The sequence below is a fragment of the Lithobates pipiens genome, unplaced genomic scaffold, assembly GCF_037356315.1.
Source record: "Lithobates pipiens isolate NorthernLeopardFrog02 unplaced genomic scaffold, aLitPip1_a1.2 Scaffold_16, whole genome shotgun sequence".
NCBI classification, from domain to species: Eukaryota; Metazoa; Chordata; class Amphibia; order Anura; family Ranidae; genus Lithobates; species Lithobates pipiens.
This window is the reverse complement of record NW_027507748.1, coordinates 290,315,721-290,342,355: the sequence shown is the minus strand read 5'-3', so window position 1 is coordinate 290,342,355 and position 26,635 is coordinate 290,315,721. Positions and strand designations below refer to the sequence as shown.

General features: G+C 41.3%; 1 protein-coding gene across 2 annotated transcripts in view; it reads right to left on the bottom strand.

The window, feature by feature from the left end:
* Positions 1-26,635, bottom strand: part of CTTNBP2NL (CTTNBP2 N-terminal like) — a 136,904-nt gene that overhangs the window by 52,430 nt on the left and 57,839 nt on the right. For both annotated transcript variants that reach the window (XM_077481538.1, XM_077481537.1), the window contains exon 2: positions 17,954-18,061. In XM_077481538.1, coding sequence (XP_077337664.1) covers positions 17,954-18,052 — 99 coding nt within the window. In that variant the 5' untranslated portion in view covers positions 18,053-18,061. The remainder of the gene's footprint in view (positions 1-17,953; positions 18,062-26,635) is intronic.

Below are 26,635 nucleotides of genomic sequence, written 5' to 3'. Positions count from 1 at the left end.
CAGTGTAGGGGTTAAGTGTGTGTGTTTTTTTTTTTTACCGTAGAGGGGCGTGGCTTGGCGTGATGTCACTGATCGTCTTTCCCTATGACAGGGAACAGATGATCAGTGACAGGCTCACTAGGAAGCACGGGAAGAGGTTTGTTTACACTTACCTCTCCCCGTTCTTCAGCTCTGTGACCAGATCGCGGGACAGCGGCAGCGATCGAATCCCGCGGCCACGGAGCTCAGGACTGGGTCACGAGTGCGCCACTGGCAGCGCGCGCGTGACCCGCGGCTGGGCACTTAAAGGGCAACGTACCTGTACGTGCTTGTGCCCAGCTGTGCCATTCTGCCAACGTATATCGGCTTGAGGCAGTCCTTTAGTGGTTAAAACTTCACGCAAATAAAAAGAAAAAAAAAATTATAATCTAGGAACATATTCGATAACAAGAAAATCTAGAACGTGTATTTTCTGTATGGAATGAATATTACCTTAAAATTGGCCACAAAGAAGCTCCCACAACTCTGCACAGCAGAACACAGAGTCATGGTCAGTACTCTATTGGTGCCCATACACTAGGGATCTCCAAACTACAGTCTTCCAGCTGTTGCAGGACTACACGTCCCATGAGGCATTGTAAAACTCTGACATTCACAGACATGACTAGGCATGATGGGAGTTGTAGTTCCTGAACAACTGGGGGGCCATAGTTTGGAGACCCCTGCACTAGACAAAATAAAATCATTAGAAAATCTGTCATTTGGACAGTTTATTCGATTTTTGCCCAGTTAATGGGCACAAATCAAAAATCAGTTGAGGTTTTTGAGCTAAAAAATAGAGGGAAAAGTTTTCAAAAATTCTACCGAACAGACGATAAATGGAAAGGTTAATGTGTTTCTCGCCCGTTATTGAACTATTGGTAGTGCGCATGTGACTCAGTAGCAAAAAACAAAACAAGAAGCTGATTAATTTATGTCCAATAAATGATTTATTGTTCGAAATTCAGTCATTACATGATGGCAATATTGTTTGCTCTCACGACCGTGTGTTCATTTTTCGAAAATGGTCTTGAACAATTTTTCGACCACTATATGGCTAGCCTAAGGCACACAAGCCTCCATTGCTTTGCACACCACTGATTCTTTGGCCTGATGCACCTAGGTAGTTTGACCTAAGTGAATTCAATTCTAATGTTTTCAGTTACCCGGACCACAGGCGCAGCATCCAGTCCCACCCCCAGCACATTGCCTGGACACTGTACCGAGCAGTACTTGTGTTTAGGGCCATATGCATTCAGGGATGTATGCCCAGAATGCAGGAATTCCATATTGTTATTTTACATCAATAGCTTCATTGAGCAACAGAGAGGGCTCAGGGTGTGGGGAGGCTAAGCTTGACTTTTTAGGAAAGTCAAAATTTGCATACAATTTCTGCCGTTTACATCAACATGCGTGTCTTGTGTATTATTAGCTCTCTTTCTACTTTAGAGATATAACAGTATATCTCAGCTTTAGGGGAGGAGGGTATATCATCTAACAAACCTAAAGCTCGTTAAGGTTAAATTGTCCCAATTTAGGAGAGATACTACACTCAAATCCTTCTAACAGTCTCTTTGCGACATTATTAATAACATTTCCAAATTAAACTGCTGCTTTCGCAAAAGATCAGCGTTAATCGTGAGAAAAAAAAAAAAGTTTAATTTGCTTATATTCTGCCTTCCCTGGAATTTAGCTTTAAGATGGAATCAGTTAAAAATAGCTGCCCGCAGCCTAATATATATTCTAAGCGTGGGTCCTCGTTTTTTTAAAGCAATTTCATCTTCTCATCAAAACTTGCATCTTAGAATTCCTTCACTGGCATTTGCTGTGATGTTGCTTTTGTTCCATAAATATGAACAGGGAAGGAAACCACCAGAGGTCCTGGAAATGGGAGCTGCCCGTGCTTCTGTACTATCTAAGAATGACAGGAAATCACTCTAGAGAGAAGAAGTGGAGAGTACTTTTATAATCGCTGGGAATTTGTAAGCAAAGCTTAGTTTAATGTAGCTTGCAGGAAAGTTTTTTTTCTTATCTTGATATTTAATTGGTAAACACACACTTCTCCATATACCTATAAATAAAGTGAATGTTAAAGTGATCGTACATTTTTTGTCATACTTACCTGCTCTGTGCAAGGGATTCTACATTTCTGGGGTCCCTCAGCAGTGTTCCTGGCCCCTCCTCTTCATTGAATGCCCCCCACGGAGAGATGCTTTCCATGGGGGCACTCATGAGGGCACGCTCCCGAGTCCTGCTGCTGCGTCTATTGACACAGGCAGCAGGACTCGGCCCCACCCCCGTGTCACTGGATTTCATTGACAGCAGCAAAAGCCAATGGCGCTGCTGCTATCAATCTATCCAATAAGACCCCAAAACAGCAGCTGGAGCTGCCGGGCTCACCCTCAATGCTGGAACGATCAGGTTCACATAGGAAAAAGGGGGCTCTGGGGGGCTGCTGCAGTACAGAAGGTTTTTCACCTTAATGCATAGCATGCATTAACCACTTGCTGACCGCTGTCGGCATATATACGTCAGCAGAATAGCCTGCCGTGAGTTCCGTGACCATGCCCGCAGACTCGATCACCCACGATCATGACACAGAGCTCAAGTGGCAACCTATGAAGCTCTGGTGAACTCCATGCCTAAGATGGTTAAAGCAGTGCCCCATTTCAGCAGAGAGCGGTCTGAAATCTGCTCTCTGCTGACGTCACAGGAATCAGTCCATGCACCGCGCCATCACGACAGTAAAGTCAGGATCCGCCAGGTGCCTGAACTGATACCTATCTCAGCCTCTTGGCAAGGCTGCTCCCCACCCCTCCATAGCTCAGCACTCGAGTGAGCGAGGGGGGGGGGGGTCATAGCGGAGAGCTGCCAATTGACAGTTAGCAGCTCTCTGTTCGGGGAGCTGTGAGAACTGATCCATCTGCGGTGTTCAATCGCTCAGTTCTCAGTGCAAAGGTCGCAGGGGAGAGATGCAGCATTGGACCGATGCTGCATACACCTAGGTAAGTATGAATCCAGAAAAAAAAATATATATCCACAGTATCTAACAAGAGTGAGAGCACCCCTCACATTTTTGTGAATATTTTATTATATCTTTTCATGTGACAACACTGAAGAAATGACACTTTGCTAAAATGTAAAGTAGTGAGTGTACAGTTTGTATGACTTGCATACATTTGCTCACCCCTCAAAATAACTCAACACACAGCCATTAATGTCTAAACTGCTGGCAACAAAAGTGAGTACACCCCAAGTAAAAATATTTAAATTGGGCCCAAAGTGTCAATATTTTGTGTGGCCACCATTATTTCCCAGCACTGCTTTAACCCTCTTGGGCATGGAGTTCACCTGAGCTTAAAGAGGAAGTAAACCCATCAGGGTTTACTTCCTCTTTCATTCCCTGCAAAGGCAAAGCATAATGGACTACTATGCATCGCATAGTAGCCCATTATGTGTCACTTACCTGACACAGGAGCCAGCGATGTCACCGCTGTCCCCTGTAGTCTGCCGCATCCATCTTGCTGGTGGCGTCTCGCAGCTCCGCCGCTGTCATTCGGCGAAGCCGCGATGACGTCACTCCCGAGCATGCGCACGGGAGTCGACACGCGCGGCAGCTCCATTCTTGGAAATGCCGCGCTCAGTGCGCCTGCGCGCCGCTGTCTACGGCGCATGCGCCGTAGACAGCGGTGCCAGTTTTCGGGCAAATATCTCCTAAACCATATAGGTTTAGGAGATATTGCTTGGACCTATAGGTAAGCCTTAATCTAGGCTTACCTGTAGGTCAAAGTGGTTTGTAAGGGTTTACAACCACTTTAATAGGTTGCCACTGGAGTCCTCTTCCACTCCTCCATGACAATATCACAAAGCTGGTGAATGTTAGAGACCTTGCGCTGCTCCACCTCCTGTTTGAGGATGCCCCACAGATGCTCAATAGGGTTTAGGTCTGGAGACATGCTTGGCCAGTCCAGCACCTTTACCCTCAGCTTCTTTAGGAAGGCAGTGGTCATCTTGCAGGTGTGATTGTGTCTCTGAAGGGAGGGGATCATGCACTGCTTCAGTATGTCACAGTACATGTTGGCATTAATGGGTCTCGCAATGAGCTGTAGCTCCCCAGTGCCGGCAGCACTCATGAAGCCCCAGACCATGACACTCCCACCACCATGCTTGACTGTAGGCAAGACACACCTGGTTGCCACAACACATGCTTGACACCATTTCAATCAAATAAGTTCATCTTGGTCTCATCAGACCACAGGAAATGGTTCCAGTAAACCATGTCCTTAGTCTGCTTGCAGGCTTTATTGTGCATCATCCTTAGAAGAGGCTTCCTTCTGGGACGACAGCCATGCAGATCAACTTGATGGAGTGTGTGGCGTATGGTCTGAGCACTGACAGGCTGACCCCCCCACCCCATCAACCTCTGCAACAATGCTGGCAGCACACATATGTCTATTTCCCAAACACAACCTCCGAATATGACGATGAGTATGTGCTCTCAACTTTTTTGGTCAACCATGGGAGGCTTGTTCGGAGTAGAACCTGTCCTGTTAAACCACTGTTGGCCACCGTGCTGCAGCTCTTCTTATAGCCTAGGCCATCTTTATATAAAGCAACAATTCTTTTATTCAGATCCTTACAGAGTTCTTTGCCATGAGGTGCCATGTTGAACTGCCAGTGACCAGTATGAGAGAGTGAGAGCGATAACACTAAATGTAACACACCTGCTCCCCATTCACACCTGAGACCTAGAAACACCAACGAGTCACATGACACACTGTGGAGGGAAATTGGCTAATTGGGCCCAATTTGGACATTTTTCACTTATGGGTGTACTCACTTTTGTTGCCAGCGGTTTAGTCATTAATGAGGGGACAGCAGATTTACACTGTTATACAAGCTGTACACTCACTACTTTACATTGTAGCAAAGTGTTATTTCTTCAGTGTTTTCACATGAAAAGATATAAGAAAATATTTACAAAAATGTGAGGGGTGTACTTACTTTTGTGAGATACTGTACAATATATATATATCTATATATATATATATATATATATATATACACACACACACACACACACACACACACACATTTCTCTTTTAAGAAAAAAGTGCTAAAATGGCAACAAGAAACACAACACACCCACACACTGACAACACAGCATAACAATGGTCTCTAATACAATTTTGTTAAGGCAAAACAAAATGGGGCATGTATTATCAGGTGATGTCATACCAGCAAGTGTTTTTACTTGCATAATTGTGTAGACAGGGTATTCCTTTCGGTCTGCAGAAAGAGGCTTTATCTATACTTTATTATACACTGAAATGTCACATTCTTTAAAATAACAGCCTTTATAAAGATAGTCCAGTGCATGAAGAAGAGCTAGTGTTCTTCAAGTAATATTTATCTAAAACTGTGCTCCACCCACCCATCATCTTCAAAGTCAAAATTACCTATTAAAATCAATCAATGGCCCATGACCGCTACTCTGTAAACAATGTGACTATGTTGGAAATCAGAAAGCCACGTAATTTGAAGTACACTTGCCATAAGAGAATGCTGGGGATGCTGTTCTTGGCTTCCTTTTGGAAATGCTAGTTGACTGGATCCAACTTTAAAATGTATATTACACCTTTCTGAGCAGGTCTCATGTTACAGCCAGCAATGGTCACCTTCCACAGTACCCTGTCCTCAACCCCTTCACTAATTTTCCTGAATTATGGGGTTCTTCTCTTTGTACAAACCTGTTTGCATCCAGGGGTGATCATCCGTCCCCAACCACAGGTGGTCACTTCATGTGCTACTCCATGCGGACAGATGTGGCTGAAGTTAGCCTGTCATTTGTTTGTACAGGCTGCGTGGCAACAGTTGTTCACATACCCCCTGACTCCTGCTGCAGAAATCCACAGGAATCGGCTATATGCCCTTAATCACATGTGTGAATGGTGTCTCAGTTTGCATTTCTGAGATTAACATGGGATCGGCCTCGCAGAATTATCAGCCAAACCTCCGTGTGCGCAACCCAGATTGCCTGCACACACAGCTCACAGCAGTGCATGCTCTCCCACGAGAATCCAGTATTCCATGGCATGTTGGGGGCCCAGGCGAGGGAGGCTTGGTTTGTCGGGGGGGCGGCTGTATGTTTCACCATAACCAGGGTGGATAAAAATCAATGATTTAGGAAAAAAAAAAGATTTTTTATTTTTATCAAATTTATTTTAATGAAATGCTTTTGGAGTCAAATCTAAATATAGTTTTCTATTTAAGATACATTAATAATTTAGTTTATTCAGCATGAAATGGAGCTTAGTTATGTAGCATGAGGCTGTACAGTCTGCAATTGCTGCGAACGCCCTATAAAGTTTGCTGTTCAGCGAACACCCGATGTTCGAGTTGAACTTATGTTTGAGTCGAACTCGAAGCTCATCCCTACATCCTTAATATTAAATAATTCAAACATAATTTGCAGTTTTGAGAAGGTTATAGATAAAATGACATATTAATGTGTTCAACCTTTAAGTTTATATTTGAGTGAAATTACAAATGTCATTTATATGCATACAAGATAGGAAATTGGCAAGTTGAACAAGGCTGCACGATACAGATCCCAACGGGATAGGACTAATGGAGGTTTTGGTAGCTGCTGGGCACAGAGAAAATGAGCCTAATCATACAGTATTTGGAGTGGGCTGAGAGCCATAGCTGTGTGAATGGCTCTCTTTGCCTGCAAATGTCATTGCAGTTAGTATAAGAGAGGTCTTTATGATACTAGGCATAGTAAACAGGAAGAGCACCAGGGAGAAAGGGGCCTGAGAGAGTTCAATCAAAGACCTAAACTGAAGGGGCACATTAATAAATTTAGAGAACTGTGTTGAGCTAGGAAACTCTTATTCAAATACTTTTACTACCAATGGAGTATTTTAATCTAGAAGTAAAAAGATAACACTTCCATAACATAAGAAATAGTATAACTGTAATACCAGGTAGCAACGTTTTTAACAACTGTCTGAATGAAAAATGAGAAAATGATTTTGAAATATAACTTTTCGTTTTATACCCAAGTAATAAATTAATGTCTATGTATATTCCACAATGCACTGAACTCCTCCAAAGTTAATATCATGCAATAAAGCGGTAGAATTGTTTATAGGTGCCTATAACAATACAGAGAATCCGAAGCGTCATTCTTTAGAGCTCCTGACACATCTTTTATCTAGGTTTATAAAGCTTAAATGGCCTACTTCAGATCATGCCATGTTACTTCAATGCAGTAGAGGTTAAGGTCGTTTTATGCATTGTAAAATACTGATTTTTTTTTTTGTTTGATCCAGTTGTTGATTTACATTTGTTTTGATCACTGCAATGTTGTATGACGCAATAACTTTTGCTTAGGTCTGTGCTAAGGGCCGGTCAACTGTCCCTAGCCACCGGTAACTGCTGAATGTGTGGATACATGTGAACAACGGCAGACAGCTATCAAACGGCCACCGCTTTGTATCGGCTGAGTGGTCCCAGCTGTTCAGACACGCCTGCAAAGTCAGCCGTAGGAATCTGCTGACAGCCCTATTTGCAAATGTGAATGAGGCCACACTACTTGTATTTTTTGCAAGTGCAGAAAAATACAAGTTTATCCTGAGAGAAATGCAGTATTCTTGTAACTTTGTGTGTACTGAAGTGAAATCTCATACAACGTAGTTAGCTTTTCAAGCTGGCTTCTGTGAACCATACAACCCTTACCTACGTACCTACCTACATTACTATGTAATGTAGATAAGTACAGAGAGAGGGGGTTTGTAGTCAGGACAGCAGCTTAAGAGTGACGACACTGTTCCTCCATAGATACAAGTTATATAATATATGAGGAATAGTAAGAATAAAAAAGTAGGCGAAACAAACCCCTCCTAGCACTTTTGGGAGAAAAAAATCAAATGTTTCAAAAATAAATAAGGCCTAATACACCACCTAATAGAAGCCTATAATAAGTCTTACCTGTAGGTACATTGAATATTTCCTAAACTTGCGGTATTTAGGAGATATTCCCATTGAAAACAGCTGTGCACTGAAGGTCCGGTATACTGTGCCGGACCCTCAGAGCTCCGTGTTGCAGCCAACAGCTCCCACACGCATGCACAGGAGTGACGTTGTCTTGGCCACTTATACAGCTGGACCCACCAACCCGGAAGGAAGACCCAAGGAAGATGGGAGACCTGTCAGCAGGGACAGCAAGCCACTGGAGGGCTTCATTCTAAGGTAAGTATTTCACTCACGGATGTCTGAGAAGTAACATAAATTTACAAAGCGTGGAACAAGAAAGCTGGAACTTACCTCATGGCAACCAAACCAGTCTGGCATTTATATGAAATAACAGTTCATATTACTATCACACACAATCCTGGAATAAGCTCTGAAAAGTACTGGATGCTGCAGGGACCACCAACTAGATACTGGCTCATGCATGACACAGTGTAAATATTTGCCAGGACACCACAGATCTTTAATTAAGTCCAAACATTAATTTTATTTTTTATTGAAGAAAGATCACATTGAAAACAAAAAGTGCAACGTTTCCGAGACCCACAGGGCCCCTTCACCAGGCAAGTGATGTCATCACATACCTAAGGAAGGGGTCTTGCACAGCTCTGAAGCCTTGCACTTTTTTGTTTGTAATGTGATCTTTCTTCAATAAAAAGAATTCCAACTTCGGTCAAGATCCGTGATGTGGCTTATATGTAAAAAAGACACACAATATCGTATCTTCAATTTTCCCTCTTATTGTACTAGACTTTGTAAATAAGTCCCTAAAAAAAAAAAAAAGGGAACATATTTATATATTTCACATTAACCAAATTGTATCTAGAATGTGATACCATCAACTATTTATTATTGCATTCATCATGGCATCTTGGATGTATTGGTGTATTATTTAATATACAAATTATGAAAAGGCAATATAATATTTAAACATAATTACATTCCTACAAGTCGGCAAACAAGCATACTAAGAATACATGCAAAATGATAGCCCCTACTAAATTATTAGGGTGATTTATACCCTTAATCTTAAATCTACATTGAACTTCTGCACAGAAAAGTCTAAACTACTAGCACAGAAAGGCTACATTTGGCAGTTTTGCATGGAAAAGGCAGACAAAGGCATCTCAGTTTTGCTAAACTGGCCTTTGTGGCTTTCCCTGGTGTTTTTTCACTTCTGCTGCCGGCCACAACTCCAGATGCTGATGAAATCACTGCCTAGCACACTAAATGCTTCCTATTCTGTGGCTGCTTCAGTCTAATCCGCCCTCCTCCTTGGCCTGTGTAGGGGGAGTTAATAAAAAATAAAATTAAAAAATGCAAAAGCAAATTAACTGTTGCACCACTGTACAACTGTGTATTTGCATCTGCTTGCTCCTGGAGATAAAGCACCGGTTAGCATATACCATCTGCATGTGTTATATCCACCATTGTATATACACATAAAGGCATTTTATATATACATACAAAGATTATATTTCCATCAGCTCTACTTGAATATCATTCTTCTCACCATAAAGGCAAATGCAGAATGCTTTCAGGTGTATTTGATGCTTCTAAATTAGAGAAGACACCGCTGGATTCGTGGGCAGGTAAGTGACCTAATATTTAAAGTCAGCAGGTACACTATTTGTAACTGCTGACTTTGAATTGTTTCTCAAGGAGCCTGGAGTTCCGCTTTAAGATAAATTGTGCACAAGTCAGCTCTGAATTTTTTTTAAATTAAAGAAGGAGCCAGCACTATGCAATGAAAACAGAATTGTTCTTTTCATACATTTGTAATTCTACGTGGAAGCCACACAAGCCTTGTTAAGTTCTCTATGTAAAGTGTGGTCTATAACTCTGGTCTAATTAGCTGGTCCCTAGCTCTGGATTTCTGACATGATCAACAGGTATTCTTTGCATAAGGAATACCTCTATGACCAAGCCTCGGTGAGTGTGGCGAAATGCGTAAGTATACACGGCCAGTGGAGGAGTGCTCGCTGAACGAGCATTGGGTTGGTCGAGTCGTGTCCTGTCTTCCTTATGCTGATACTCCTGGATTAGTGTAACTGGACCGGGTTAACTTCCTGCTAGGCTCAATACACTGTGCCCGTATTAGTATTTTTATGATGACATTTTTAATGTACACATCTGTGTACATTAAAAATGTGATCACGAAAATATATCTGTGTATCTGTGAGTGAGGTTTGTACTTTTTTTTTTTTTTTTTTTTATTAATAAACCCATACGTTATTGATCTACGCCATGTGGAAGCCTTCCTTTTATGATCAACATCTTTCCTCGGCAGGAGGAGTACTTTAAAAAGTTCATGCAATCTAGGAGTTTGTGGCTGAATCTTTGTGTCACCGATCCTCATTGCGGGTGTGTGTCCACATCTTTCCAACCATAGGAGATTGTGACTTATCACCCCTGATTCTGGCTTCTATCCATGCCTATTTGACCCACATCCACTGGCGTGTGTGCCCACATCTCATGGTAAGAGTACCTACCCCTCCCCTGGTTGGTGGAAGCACAGTCCTGGGTGTCATGTAAAAATTGGATTATCAATACCAATGTTCATTAGAGACCTATTAAACATTTGATATCTACACCATCCTGAGTTTTCTCAGAGGAATACCTTACATCATGTAATTTATTATTGATGGACTTTCACACTGTGTCATACTGCATTAAAGTTTAATTTTTATTGTTATAGCACATGCACTTGATATTTTGTTATATGTGTTTTTACTTTTAAGGTGTCCGCTGGTCATATTGATGTTACCTGATTTTTGATATATTGCATTTATTCCCTTGCAGTGCACATTACATTGGTGTTTTCATTACACTAGCTGTTTTGTTTACTTTCACCACAAATTCAATTGTGATTTTTTTCCCTAGGTTTATACCTGGGATACATTCATGTTTCTAGCACTGCACTTTTCCTATTACATAGTGTATTTGGACGCCTGCTTCCTCATTCTCAGCACCAGCGGGGAAAACCTCCATACCTCCAGCTTCGAATGGCGCTACATGTCTTTTCAGGTATTCTTTGTACAGATATAGCAAAACACTTTAAATGGTTTAATTAAAAGGCCAAAAGGGAGCAAAAGCGAAGTTCATTGATCGGGTTTACATGCAATTCAGGCTTGGCTATAAACTGGCACATTCAGCAGCACAAACAGCAACGTCCTGTAAATTGTGGCAACAAGCAGAACTCACCCATTGGCCTGAATTCAGGAAATCTGGTTGTGCATTTCCATTTTTTCACATAAATTTCACTTTACAGCCCAAAAGTAAAACACATTGGGGGTTATTTACGAAAGGCAAATCCACTTTGCACTGCAAGTGCACTTGGAAATGCAGTCGCTCTAATTCTTAGGGGTAGATCTGAAATGAGGGGAAGCTCTGCCGATTTTATCATCCAATCATGTGCAAGCTAAAATGCTGTTTTTTATTTTCCTTGCATGTCCTCCTCAGATCTACAGCAACTTTACTTCCAAGTGCACTTGCAGTGCAAAGTGGATTTTCCTTTAGTAAACCCCCAGTGTTTGCATTTTCACAGACTGATTAGGTTATATCTGCTCGTTCCACCTGTCAGCACATGAGAATACAGGACTCCTGACTGTCCCCAAGCACTTTCTTCCTCTCCCAGTATAAGTGCTGCTGTACAAAGGATTACAAAAGGCTAAAATCAAGTGAAATGTAGGTAATGCTAGCTGCATGACTTTTTTATTATGTATCTGGAGTTAAAATTTACTCAGTAACTGAAACAAAAGTAACAAATCAATATAAAAAAATAAAATAAAAATGTAGTCATTGTGTATTGTAACATCATAAGCATATTTGTTTGCAGGTCAAATCATTGTGATAAAATGTAATCAGGCAATGGGGAACTTAGAGGAACATGACATTTCTACAAAAAAAAAAAAAAGAAAGTAATTTGATGCGTGAAGCTCAGCATCCAACAAGCCGCAGCTGTAGAAATGGTCTTGGCAAAAATGTTTAAGGCTCCATGTGACCAATTGCAGCACAGGACAAAAACAAACCCTGCTTCTAACAAGTGGATTTAAATATTTACTGTACTGAGCCCTTATTAAGGCATTTAAATCAGCTCACATGCTTAATCTTGGCACACAAGCCCTTCTGCGTACTGCTAAAGAGCTCAAACCTTGGCTGCAGTTCTGCAAATCACCCATCTTGGGAAGTCAAATCCTTGAACATCATGCAGAGAACATGTGGACGGGTCATCCTCAATAGGAAGTAAAGGGAAAATTAGACATACACATGTCATATCTTAAAGCTGCAGATTCAACTAATCCAGATGGAAACCTACAAACTCTACTTATTTCAGCAATTTAGCTTCTGCAACAATCATTTCATTTTGATGGAAACGGTTTTGAAGTGTGGAGATAATACAGGATATCTAGTCATTGAAAGAGGAAATGCATATTAAACTGGAAGGATGGTAAGCAATGTGACAGCATTATTCACTGGAAGAGAGGTCACACCGTAGGCACGACAGCTAGCGTGATTGGCTGAGTAAATAGATTTAATAGCAAGAGAAATGACAGATCAGGGCCAGCTCAGTGTCCTGTCACAAATCAGGAAACACAATCATAAAGTAATTCAGCAAGGAATGTTCAGATCCACCCAGTTCTGTCTGTTAGATAAAAACAAGAGAGTCATCTTCAATGCAAAGTTCTGTTCTCAAACCCAGAACAATAAGTTAAATAAAATACAACCCAGAACAATGAGAAAGTAAATAAAATACAAGGGGGTCTTTCCTGGATCTACTGTCAGTAGAGTTGCTGCACCTGTACTGGAACCAAGAAAAAAAAAGTGGCAATTTTTTAATAATGTACTCTAATGGCACAAGGTTTGATCCAGACTCAAACGTTACTTTCACAGATCATTTTAGGATCTCTAGTAAACAATAAGATCACACTGAAAAGACAAAATCAGAAGTGATTTATTTGCACGCACAGATTTGATCATGTGCCAGAAAACCTCTGAATGTTCTTCTCCTAAGGAAGAAAGGAAATGAGAGGGAATAGGAAAGGGAAAGGAAGGCAGTGCATTCATGGTGACAAACGGCGAGTACTCAGAATGGTCAGAGGTTCTGTCCTGGGACCAATCCTATTTCATTTATTCATAAAGGACCTGGAGGAGGAGCAGGAGCATCAATAATTTAAAAAAGCTATTGGATAAGCACCTGATGGACCGCAACACACAGGGATATACAATGTAATACTGACATATAATCACACACATAGGTTGGACTTAATGGACTTGTGTCTTTTTTCAACCTCACCTACTGTGTAACTATGGCTTACATTATGGTGGATTCCTGGCAGGTATAAGAATGAGATTTTTCTATTGCTTACATTGAGACGTATGTATGTACGTACAGTGCCCTGAAAAATAATTCATACCCCTTGAAATGTTCCACATTTTGTCATGTTACAACTAAAAACATAAATGTATATTATTGGGCTCTCTTTTTGACAGATCAACACAAAAATCACATAATTTTGAAGTGGAAGATAAAAGATAAAAATGGTTTTCAAAATGTTTTACAAATAAATATCTGAAAAGTGTGGCGTATATTTGTATTCAGCCCCCTTTACTCTGATACCCCTAAATCAAATCTAGTGGAACCAATTGCCCTCAGAAGTCACCTAATTAGTAAATAGAGTCCACCTGTGTGTAATTTAATCTCAGTATAAATACAGCTGTTCTGTGAGGCCTCAGAGGTTTATTAGAGAACCTTAGTGAACAAACAGCATCACAAAGGCCAAGGAACACACCAGACAGGTCAGGGATAAAGTTGTGGAGAAGTTTAAAGCAGGGTTAGGTTATAAAAAATATGCCAAGCTTTGAACATCTCATGGAGCACTGTTTCATCATCCAAAAATGGAAAGAGTATGGCACAACTGCAAACCTACCAAGACATGGCCGTCCGCCCAAACTAACAGTCCGGACAAGAAGAGTATTAATCAGAGAAGCAGCCAAGAGGCCCATGGTAACTCTGAAGGAGCTGCAGAGATCCGCAGCTCAGGTCAGAGAACCTGTCCACAGGACAACTATTAGTCGTGCACTCCACAAATTTGGCCTTTATGGAAGAGTGGCAAGAAGAAAGCCACTGTTGAAAGAAAGCCATAAGAAGTCCAGTTTGCAATTTGCGAGAAGCCGTATGGGTGACACAGCAAACATGTGGAAGAAGGTGCTCTGGTCAGATGAGACCAAAATTGAACTTTTTAGCCTAAAAGCAAAATGCTATGTGTGGCTGAAAACTAACATTGCACATCAACCTGAACACACCATCCCCATTGTGAAACATGGTGGTGGCAGCATCATGTTGTGGGGTGCTTTTCTTCAGCAGGGACAGGGAAGCTGGTCAGAGCTGATGGGAAGATGGATGGAGCCAAATACAGGGCAATCTTGGAAGAAAACCTGTTAGAGTCTGCAAAAGACTTGAGACTGGGGCGGAGGTTCACCTTCCAGTAGGACAACGACCCAAAACATACAGCCAGAGCTACAATGGAATTGTTTAGATCAGAGCATATTCGTGTGTTGAATATGGCCCAGTCAAAGTTCAGACCTAAATTAAATTGAGAATTTGTGACAAGACTTGAAAATTGCTGTTTAAAGACACTCTCCATCAATCTGACAGCTTGAGCGATTTTGCAAAGAAGAATGGGCAAAAATATTACTCTCAATGATGTGCAAAGCTGGTAGAGACATCCCCAAAGACTTGCAGCTGTAATTGCAGTGAAAGGTGGTTCTACAAAGTATTGACTCAGGGGGGCTGAATACAAATGCACACCACACTTTTCACATATTTATTTGTAAACAAATGGAATACCATTCATCATTTTCCTGCTACTTTGTGTTGGTCTATATCACATAAATTACCAATAAAATACAAGGGGTATGAATACTTTTTCAAGACATTGTATATATAAATGCATATCTATGTCTACCCTAAAAACACACGTATTATTTTAATTAGGGTTGTCCCATTACCACTTTAAGACCGAGTACAAGTACCAATACTTTTTTTCAAGTACTCTCTGATACCGATACTTTTTTCTAATGTCATGTGACAGTGCCACTAATATGTAGCACTAATGACGCGTGGACTGCGTCAGTAGTATTTTTACAACTTTATTTTTTTTATGTTTTTTTTTTTACAATGCTTTCTTTTTCCAGGGGGTTTGTGGACGGTGTCAGTGTTTATATTTATTTTTACAATTACACCTTTTCAATATTTCTTTATTACAATTCTTTTTTTATTAGCTCTGTTGGTGGCTTTGGTGAAATAACAGACCCCTGACATCTTCCTTTTGAGACAGGGAAAGGGACTGAGGACTGAGATTCCCCAGTCCCTTTGAATGGAGAGGAGACAGACAGGGCGAGGAGCACAGAGGGGGGGAAACCGAGGAACATGGAGGGGGGACAGTCAGGGGTGATCAATGCGGCGCTGGGGAGGAGTTACAATCACAGATCTCCCTGTATAAATTTTAATAAAGCAGCTGAAAGCCACGGGGAAGAGGAGGAGGAGGAGGAGGAGAAGCGGCTGTCAGCTGCTTTATTGAAATGTATACAGGGACATCAGTGATTGATACTCCTCCCCAGTGCCGATCACCCGTGACGGTCCAGGTATCGGATTAAGCATCGGAGCATTTGCAAGTACAAATGCCGGTATCGGCACCAATACAGATTACTAGTATCGGTATTGGTGCAACCCTAATTTTTCTCGCTTCCCCAGCCCCCAGAAAATGTAGCTCTCCCTGCAATATTCATCTTGTCTCTAAAGCTGGTCAATGCAGAACCTCGGCTCCACCACAGGTCTTCTTCTGGGTTTACAGATAGTTAGCATCATTCAACTTACTTCCTGTGAGCTCAGACTATCACAGTGGCGCTGGTGGTGCATCAACATGCCGGATATGCCAGGCTTATAGTACCAAACATTATATCATCAGTGCTAATAATCTTTGCTGCAGGGAGAAAAGGGGGACCCAAAGACACTAGGTGATCATTCGAAAAAACCCAGAATTTTTTTTTTTTACGTGTTTATGATATTCTGGAGATTTTCCCAGGCCCAAAAATTGATATTCATTTACAATCACTCATCTGATGATTACAAAATGTATTCCTCAATTGTGTAGGTCTTGGGAATAAAACAAACAATCTACCCACAGCATTCTTTTTCTGCATCACCTCAACACACTGCACCACCCCCCTCCAATCATTTACATTCCACAAAAGGACCCCCTATGAGGACAACAGAAATGTTTCAAATATTTGGGCCATACAACAAATCAAGGATTGTAAAAAATGCTCTAAAAAAATGCAATGGCTTCAACACTTTACAAACACAATACAAATTTATAAATATCATGCCTAATGACAGTATGTACAGTAAAAGCTGTAGGGAGGAATTCTAATATTTAAAGGCTAGAGTTCTGCTTTAGGACTGTAACAGAGGCTCACTTGTAATTTCTGATTTTGTTATACCCTGTTGACATGGTACACAACTGCTGTCAGCTGTCACTTCTGCATTACGTCTTAAAAAATCAAACTTCTATATGGATGACAGACACTTTGCATTTCCCCTAGTTACAAAGCTAATTCCACTAAAACAATGACAGTTCCTCCACAAAATGAACCTTGCACTAGAATATAGAGTCTGCTTTTGTGACAGCTTCCATCCCATTTGCAAAATGCTTTAAAAAAAAAAAAAAAAGACAGCAATAAAATAAAATAAAAAGATAAAATAAAAATACTTGCCCTACTCTTGGGCTTCTGATCATCTTGCCTAGACAAGAGTAGGGATCTTCTTGCATGATCCAAGTTCTGTTAAATGATGCACTACTACACTGTGCTTGAACAGCCTCTTGCAAAATCAAAAATCCCAAGCTTTCCCAAAATCCCACTGTGAAGCCCAGTGACTTTAGCGGCAGGAAGAAGGAAGCAGCCAGAACATGCGTGCGTAAAAAAGTGAACATTTTTCACACTTTTCCTTCAAGGTCTATGCACACTGGGCTTAAAAAAAAAAAAAAAAAAAAAAAGCCAGTTCTTTTGGCAGAAAAGAAAATGCACATATAGAGTACTTTTGTTCATGCGTTTAATGTCATTTTCTGCCAGAAAACTTCTCACAAAATCCAGAAGGTTTTTTTTCTCTGCCTCTAAACACCTAGCTTAAGGCTCCATTCACGTTTGTGCGACTTGTCATGCGACTTGTCATGCGACTTTGAACACTAAAGTCATATGACAAGTTGCACCCCATGTTTTTCAATGACAGCAAATATGTGCTACTTTAAAAAAAGGTTCCTGCACTACTTCGGTCCAACTTTCATGCATTGTAGACTGCAATGTAAACTCTCAAAAGCCATATGAAAGTCGCACCTGAATGTTATACATGCAACAATTGTCCATTATCACTGGTCAAAGCCAAAGTCGCACCCACCCAAAGCTGCCTCAGAGTTGTACTCTGAAGTCTCCTGACTTAGGGGTTGTGTGAATGAAGCCTAAAATATACCTGTAAACATCATGTCCATAGATACATAGGAAAACATGGAGCTGCTTCTATAGGCAAAACGCTAAACGCCTGTAGAAGCAGAGCTTTTTATGTCTAGTGTGCATGGATCCTTAATGTGAACGTTTTATTTTCTATTATCACTGTGACAGTTTTTTTAAATGGGTGGGGGGCTGCCACATAAGTGGATAGAACATTTTAATGTACATTTTTAACAGAAAAATGCAAATGGAACATTTCTCCTTTAAAAGGCAAGGTAAATCCATAGACTGAAGGAGGAAAGTGTGGAGTCCTCATTTCTGTACCATTACACTTCAGTATCCAGGAATCTAAGGAAAATGATGCCAACAAAACCAGTAACAAAAGGTTTACCTTTATTGCATCGATGACAAGGTCTCTTGCTTCTAGTTCCCCTTCTAAGATGCTCAGCAGTGTCAGCAATTCTGGCTTGCTGAGTTTTTCCAGATTCATTGTGTTCCCCTAAACAAAGGAAACAGAGATGAGTTAGAAACCAAACATTTGGTTAGCCAAACTATTAACAGTGAATATAGGAACTGTAATATAGTGTTATACACATACAGAATATATGAAAGAGGATGTAAACTTACTATGCCTTCTTTCACTGCAACCTCTAGATTGTATCATGACCAAGGACTGCAATTGCCAGTCTCACCTGCACTGCTGATAAAAGCAGATATTCCATCATTGGCTATAAACTAATAGCAGACCAGAACGTGAGTATCAATGGACATAAAATACACAAAATGCCCAAAAGTGGAGGGGAGTGCAATTGGATTCACTTTTCTAGGAAGGCTTTCCATAAGATTTTGGATTTGGAGTCAATATGAATCAGTGCCGTTCAACAAAAAGAGCATTTGTCAGGTACAGATGATGGAAGTGAAGGCATGGCTTGCCATCAGTGCCCTAATTCATCCAAAAAGGTATTCAACAGGATGAAGAGAGATCTCTGTGTAGGCTACATCATCTCCTCCACGCCAAGTCTTTATGGAAGAACAGTGATTAGGGTGTACCAACAGTTTAACCACTTACAGACCGCTGCACGCCGATATACGTCCTAAGTTTGAAGAGGAATATCGTTATTATGGCAACAGCTAGCTGCCTTAACCCCATTATACTCTTTGGACAGCGGTCTACTTTCTGATAAGAGTGGATTCGCCGCAAGATCCTTTATCGGTGGCAGGAGAGGGCTCCCCCATCCCGCCACGCTTCAGTGCCCTCCGACGCTTACCAGAGCCGTCGCAGCGGCGGAGGCGATCGGATCTTCACCCTTGCTGGGTATGGAGACGAGTCTGTCCACCTGTCTCTATAACACTGCAGGGCAGAAGTGACATCAAAGCGTCACTTCCGCCCATAGGGCCATTTTATTTTATTTTTAAATGACAATTATTTATTTTTCAATGCTGGCCTTGCACAGTGCTGCACTGAAAAAAAAAAAGAAAGAATTGCATGTAGTAATTTTTTTTCATCGTGCCTGTACCAGTGGTGTGAACCGGGCACATAAGAAATAAGACATTTTGCCATGTCAATGCGATGGGACTGCCGATATTTGGGCCCATGTGAACCAGCCTTAAAAGGGGCTGTAAAGGTTCATATTTTTTTCACCTCAATGCATCCTATTCATTAAGGTGAAAAAAACACCTGTCAGTGACCAGCCCCCCCCCCCCCCCCGTTTTACTTACCTGATCCCTCAAACTTGCCCCAAGGGGACGCACTGTCTCTCTGCTAGGGGGTTCTCGGCTGTTGATTGGATAGATTGACAGCAGCGGGAGCCAATAGCTGTGCTGCTATCAATCAAATCCAATGACACGGCTGCTGGAGGTGGGGCCCAGTCCTGCATTCAGCGTCTATGGATGCTGGAGCGCGCCCGCAAGGTAATCCCAGGAGAGCACTTCTCCTAGGGGGTTATCTGATGTGGGGAGGTGCCAAGAGAGCCGCCGAGGGACCCCAGGAGAGCAGGTTCGGGACCACTCTGTGCAAAACGAGCTGCACAGTGGAGGTAAGTATGATATGTTTGTTATTGAAATAAATATGAACCTTTAGTGTCACTTTAAGTTTTTGTTTTTTTTATTGATTGGACGACTAAAAGCTAGTGGAAAAACTGACAGAGGGGTTGTGGAGACCAAGTAGTTTGTAAGGTAGATTAGTCTGGCAGCTGTATTCAGGATAGACTAAAGATGGGATAGTCTGTGTAAAGGCAGAGTCAGTTTTAGGAAGTGGTGTGACATCCATACTATGTCAGTAAGTTAGTGATTCGTGAGAAAATATAAATGGATTGTAAAGGAATTTTTTTTTAAATACATGTAATTGTATTGCACAAAGTGGCCCCAAACCTTCTCTTTTTGGATCCTCTGTTGGATCTTCTGGCTCCTCTTCTTCTCACTGTGCCATCATAAAAAGTTGCTTCCTATCCTGGCACACCTGTGGGCTTGATCCCGAGCCCCACTGCCTGCATCCATAGACACAAACAGCATGGCTCAGCCCCTCCTCACAAGATTTGACTGACAGCAATAGGAGCCAATGGCGTCAACTAACTCAGACATGCGCAGCGCTGGATCGAGAGACAGACTTAGGTAATTATGGGGGGTTGGGGGGGGGGGCAATACTTATACCTAAAAAAATGTTTGCCTTAAAGCAAGGACTGCATTAGAGCATTTTCACACTGGGGCATCGGCAGAAAAGCGGCTAGCGGGGCACTTTTAACCCAGGCTAGCGTCTGAAAAAGGGTTAAAAGAGCTCGCAGAGTGCCGCAACAACGTCGCTGCTCATCCATTTCAATGGACTCAGGTGCTTTAGGGAGCGGTGTATACACCGCTCCTAAAGCTCCTCAAAGATGCTGCTTGCGGGACTTTTTTTACCGTCCTGCCAGCGCACCGCTCCCAGTGTGAAAGCACTTTCACACTGGAGTGAGAGGAGAGGCTCTTTACAGGCGCTTTTTTTAGCCATATAGTGCCTCAGTGTGAAAGTAGTTTATAAAGGTAAAAGATAAATGTTTAGTCTTTATAACCACTTTAAGGGGTGAGGTGAAAAAGGGAGAGATAGATCTGTTTAACCAGCATGGGGATGATATTGAAAGCCATGAAAGTTTATCAACTAACCAAGGGAGGAGGTGTATATAGAGTATAGAAGGGGTCCAAGAACCCCTTCAGAAAAAGGATAAACAGAAGGGAGGTCACACTGAAGGAGGGCTTAGAAAGGAAGGAGGAGAACCAATAAAAAAACAGAGTCTTGGAGATTGAGGGAGTGGAAGAGGAGAGACTGGTCAATAGTATCAAAGGCAGTAAAAAGTCTAATAATATGAGTATAGAGTAGGGTGTATTGGTTTTAGCAGTTAGTAAATCATCGAGAAGTTTTGTACATCATAGATTGTTACAAACATTCATTTCCTAAGGTCTTTATTTTCCTCTGTGGTCTATTCATCAATTTACTGGAACTTTGAAAGAGCAGAGCTAATTCGTGCCTATGGGTGGGCTAGTGAGGTCTGAACATTGATCTTTACCTTATGAAAAAAAAAAAAAAAAAAAAAAAAAGGTTTGACAGCTTATGCTTTTTATGTTAGCAAGTTGTTTACATCTTATTTTGCTTCCAGCCTTGGAGATTGCACTCCTGAGCTCTGTAATTTTCAGATATACATAAATTACAGAGCTTCCATGTACAGTAAGATGTCTGTGTACAATCTGTTTTGTTTATATATAATAGTTACATATTCACAGGGCTGATCGTATGAAGATAATGTAGGCATCTGTGGAATGTGTAATGCATAGTGGAGTGGGAGTGTTTGGGTTGGGTAGAAGTATTATTTAGGCTGCTTCAGTGCAGTTACAGAAAGATAACACCACGAAGTCTAATTACGAAACAAGTGTTTACAATTCCTTTCCAGCCCTTAATAAAACGTGTTTGCGTTTTGGAGGATGTTGGGTGCAATGCTGGACTTTCAGTGCTGGCCGTTTCTGACTACAATAGGTATTTTAGGTCTGACAGACCATCTTTTGCAGGTTTCAAGCTCCAAGTCCGACAGGTCACTAGAAAAGGCCGTTTCCTCCACAGCCACATAACAAAATGAGCAATTCCCCTCTCCATTGTCTCGGATTGGACAAGGTGAAATATGATGATGTCATCACCCTGCCTCTTCACCTCGCCCAATTAGAACACACGGATTACTGATGTGTCCATACGAGTAGGCAATCCCCTGTGTTTACTACTGTGATTTCCCCCTTTCACAGCGGTCGCACTTGAATGGAATATTATATGCTTTCATTGAGCCAAGCTGGACCAATGTACTAAAAGAAAAGGAAGATCGCCATGCTTGGTTAAGCTGCTAACACAAAAAATCCGTGATACAAAAATTTTAAACAGATAATTCGAAATAAGGTGTAGCACTATATTAAAACGAAATAAAATTATATCAAACAATATTCACACCAAAAATAAATTGTAGCGACCACGCATTTTGTCCATATAATAGTATCAAAAAGATATACAAATGTCCAATATTTATAATAAATCTCAAAAAAGGATCAGATCCCATACGACCAATCCACTTCACAGTGACAATGCACAATCGGAAGAAGACACCCACTGAAATCGTGGTGCCCCACAGTGCTTTCACAGGATCCTTACCAGAAAAGTTTGGCCACCATGTGATAAAAGGTCAAACAGCCCATATAGGTTTAAACCCTTGTGATCCAAAATGCCCCGATTTCAGCACATCCTCAGAGACATCCACTGGTAAATGGCATACAAAAAGGAGACAGCAACTCTCATAGGGTAGTACAATTAAAACCCAAATTTATTAAGATAATAAAAGTGCGCACTCACACTATACTAAATAAAATCCAGCATTAACGCAAGTACATGCATTCGATCAGCATCGATTACATCCTACTTCTGACAACGCGTACGTTATTACATAATCAGAAAAAAATTGTTTGGAGTTCAGCTTGAAATTAGAATGTCCTTATAATGCAGATGGAATTCCAAACTAAAAAAAAGTTTGTTCGGGAAATGGTGATCATGAAGTTGTGCCCCTTTCAGCTTGTAGACTATGCAAATAGGACAAGCGATAATAACCCATTTCAAGGCCTAAGCTACATCAGTGGCTGCAATTTAAAACGGTTCGCTTCTGACCATGCAATCTTGGGATCAATCAAGTTATAAAGTACTTAACTAATTATGCACAATTGCGGCACTGTGCTATCAAGCATTACTAATCGGATACAAGTTCATTTGTAACTTACACTACAAAAGCGCATTGATTTAAGATCTAATGAGTGGCAGCTGCATTTCGTGATCATTTTCTGGTGATTTTTAGTTAGATTAATTAGTGTATTGAAACATTTTAAATTGGACAGCCATTGGCTTTGTGCCCAATGAATGTGTAGTGTAGTAGAAGGTGTTGTATGTAGCAGATGTACACACAAGGTAGGTCATTCAAACCTGAAAACCTTGAGACTCCATAGAAGACATTAGAAGAGAAAACTATACGGCTAGATTTAAAAGGTCTCATAATAGGGTGTACTATAGTTGGTAAAGCTAGCTATAGTTACACTAGAAGATTTAGTACAATCATATGAAATTCTCATCGGTACTAACTGATGTGACGAATGACATTCAAAAAGTACCGGTACTTCCACAAATCCATTTGATTTTGGAGTAAAAAAAACATTTATGAATAAAAAACACATTTCCAGAGAATTTCACTTCATCCTGTTTCTTCAAATTTTCTCCTCAATGCAGTTGAAAAAGAAGTTGATTTCACCCCACTAACAATTAGAAAATACAAAGAACATTCTTAAAACGAACATTTTTTCGAGTTAAATTCTACCAGTGTATGGGGAGCTTAAAGCAGAACTTGACTTGTGAAATGTATTTCTTCCTTTTCAAACCCTCTACCCCTCCGCAATTGTTTTTACAGCTGTGATGCTGGTCCTCGGAATGTGCTGGCCCTGGGGTTTTTTTTTTGCATCTTGAAAACACCTATGCCACTTACAGCTCCTAAAAACCTGTGTGTGCATGAGACCATAGAATAACATGGAGAGGTGTTTTTAAGCTGCAAAAAAAGTCTGGTAAAAGTAGCTGTAAAAACGCCCCGTGTGCAGGAGGCCTCAATGTGAGGCAGTAGTGATGACGTAAGCATGCTCAGGCCCAGGACAGGCCAGGGGAGGAGTAGGGGCAGTCTTGCTCGACCACGATCCAAGGCAACCATGCCTAGTGTAAGTATGCCCCATGTACCAGTAGACATACATCCAAAATCCAGATTACACACACTAATTGACACACCGATAAGTCCCCAGGTGACATTCCTTGGCTGTGGTACTGATCATTCCCCAGGCCATGTGGCGTTAATCCCCTGGATCTAGCAATTGTGAATCTCTGGTTGTTTCGAAGTTCAGTTCTAATCCATGGTTTTAGCCAGTACCACAGGTATCCATTTTATGGGAAGCACAGGGTCAGATATTACCTTTGGATGGCTGCTGTTCAGTCCACCGTCTCTTAAACTTTCAACATTAAAAAGTGGCTTTTTCGATATGAATTATAGTGTATGTAAACCCAACAATAGATTTAGGACAAATCTTTCTATGCCAAACCTTTCCAGGCATTCGTTAACACTGGGATAAGTGTATATATGTAGAATAAATGCAGTTTCCACTCCTTGAAATTTGTTCTTATATAAACTCCCGGTTTGACTTGAACGTCCCTTGTATTTGTTCCCCTAAAATATAGAATTGAAATAAAGCTGTTCCAGAAGAAGTGCAAAAATTCCTGTTGATTCTGCCAGAAATCTTATCTGAAAACTTTCTCAGCTGTAGTGTTACTAGCTCCCGGCTTTCTCTAAAGGACTACAGAACAACTCTATGTTATGGAGAAGAGGGAAATGGAAAGTGTTCTGTAGTCCTATGCAAGAGTAACAATTCTGCTTTTTCATAGACAGTACAGTGAGTGAGCATTGCCACCATAGGACAGAAAGGGTGTTACTGGCAGGTTTACAAGGGGAAAAAAATCTATTTGTAGTGGTCTCAGTGGACTACAGAACATAGTCCTCCAAAGTTATGGAGGTAAACAGTGTAGTCCTAACAAACTACCCATCCTAAGATTACAGGGATGTCCCTAGGACTAGACATGAGAGGAATCTCCTGACAGAATAAATACAGGCAGTCACCAGGTCACAAACCAGATTGGACAAACCAATGGAACCTATGACACGGCACCGGGGGGGGGCTGGACAGTCTTGCATTCTGTGTGAATGGACACAGATGAGGGACTCCACCAAAGAGAGCGCTTCTCCAACATGGACATTCAATGCAGGAAGGAGCCACCAGTGCCACTGAGGGACCCCAGGAGAGGAAGATCTAAGCCACTCTGTGCAAAACTAACTGCACAGTGGAGGCAAGTATGATTGTTATTTAACCACTTTCAGACCGGACCAATTTGCTGGTCAAAGACCAGACCACTTTTTGCGATTCGGCACTGTGTCGCTTTAACTGACAATTGCGCGGTCGTGCGACGTGGCTTCCAAACAAAATTGACGTCCTTTTTTTCCCACAAATAGAGCTTTCTTTTGGTGGTATTTGATCACCCCTGCGGTTTTTATTTTTTGCGCTATAAACAAAAATAGAGCGACAATTTTGAAAAAAAAACGCATTATTTTTTACTTTTTGTTATAATAAATATTCCCCAAAAATATATAAAAAAACATTTTTTTCCCTCAATTTAGGCCGATACGTATTCTTCTACATATTTTTGGTAAAAAAAAAAAAAATCGCAATAAGCGATTATTGATTGGTTTGCGCAAAAGTTATAGCGTTTACAAAATAGGGATAGTTTTATAGCATTTTTATTAATCTTTTTTTTTTTCTTTTTTTTTTTAATAGTAATGGCGGCGATCTGCGATTTTTATTGTGACTGCGACATTGTCGGGGACCCATCGGACATTTGACACATTTTTGGGACCATTGTCATTTATACAGTAATCACTGCTATATAAATGCAGTGATTCCTGTGTAAATGACACTGGCAGTGAAAGGGTTAACCAGTGGGTGGCAGTGTAGGGGTTAAGTGTTCCTAGGGGTGTGTTACTAACTGTGGGGGGGTTGGGCTTTCATTTAGTGTACACTAATCTCTGCTCCAATCACATGGAGCAGAGATCAGCATCACTAGTTGCTAGGCAGAATGGAAAAATGTTGTTTACACAGCATCTCCTCTATTCGGCCGCTCCGTGAGACGATCGTGGGGATGCCCGCGGCGATCGAGTCCGCGGGTCCCGCGACCGGACTCACGGGGGTCCCGACCAGCGCGGTAGCGCGCCGCCGGCGGCGCGCTCCCGATGGCAGGGCGGCATCGAATATTGGACGTACCTGTACGCCAATATGCCTGCCCGTGCCATTCTGTCAACGTATATCGTCGTGCGTTGGTCGGGAAGTGGTTAAACAAAATAAAAAATAAAATAAAAAAAGTGTTTACAACCCCTTTAAGTTGAATTTGTATGCAAGTCGGAACATTTTTAAGTGTAGCTTCAGGCCAAAAAAATCATTTTTACGTTTTTTTGGGATAGCAAAGGAAGGGTTAACACCCCTGTAACTTTTGTTTTGCTATCTGTGCCCCTATTCAGAAGATTTCACCTCACTTTCTGTCCTTGTGACAATTGGATTTTGAAAATTTTGGGTTGTTGTGGAAACAAGGACTGGTGATAAAGCTTCAGTGGAGACACTTTTTCCCCCATGATAACTCTTATGCCCCGTACAAACATCGGATTTTTTCTGACAGATGTTGGCTCAAACTTGTCTTGCATACACACGCTCGCACAAAGTTGGTCGGAAATTGCAAACGTCAAGAACGCCGTGACGTAGAACACGTACAATGGGACTATAAACAGGCCAGTAGACAATAGCTTTTGTCTCATAATTTATTCTGAGCATGCGTGGCACTTTGTCCGTCGGAACTGTCTACACACGATCGGAATTTAAACGATCGGATTTTGTTGTCGGAAAATATTAGATCCAGCTCTCAAACTTTGTGTGTCGGAAATTCCGACGAAAA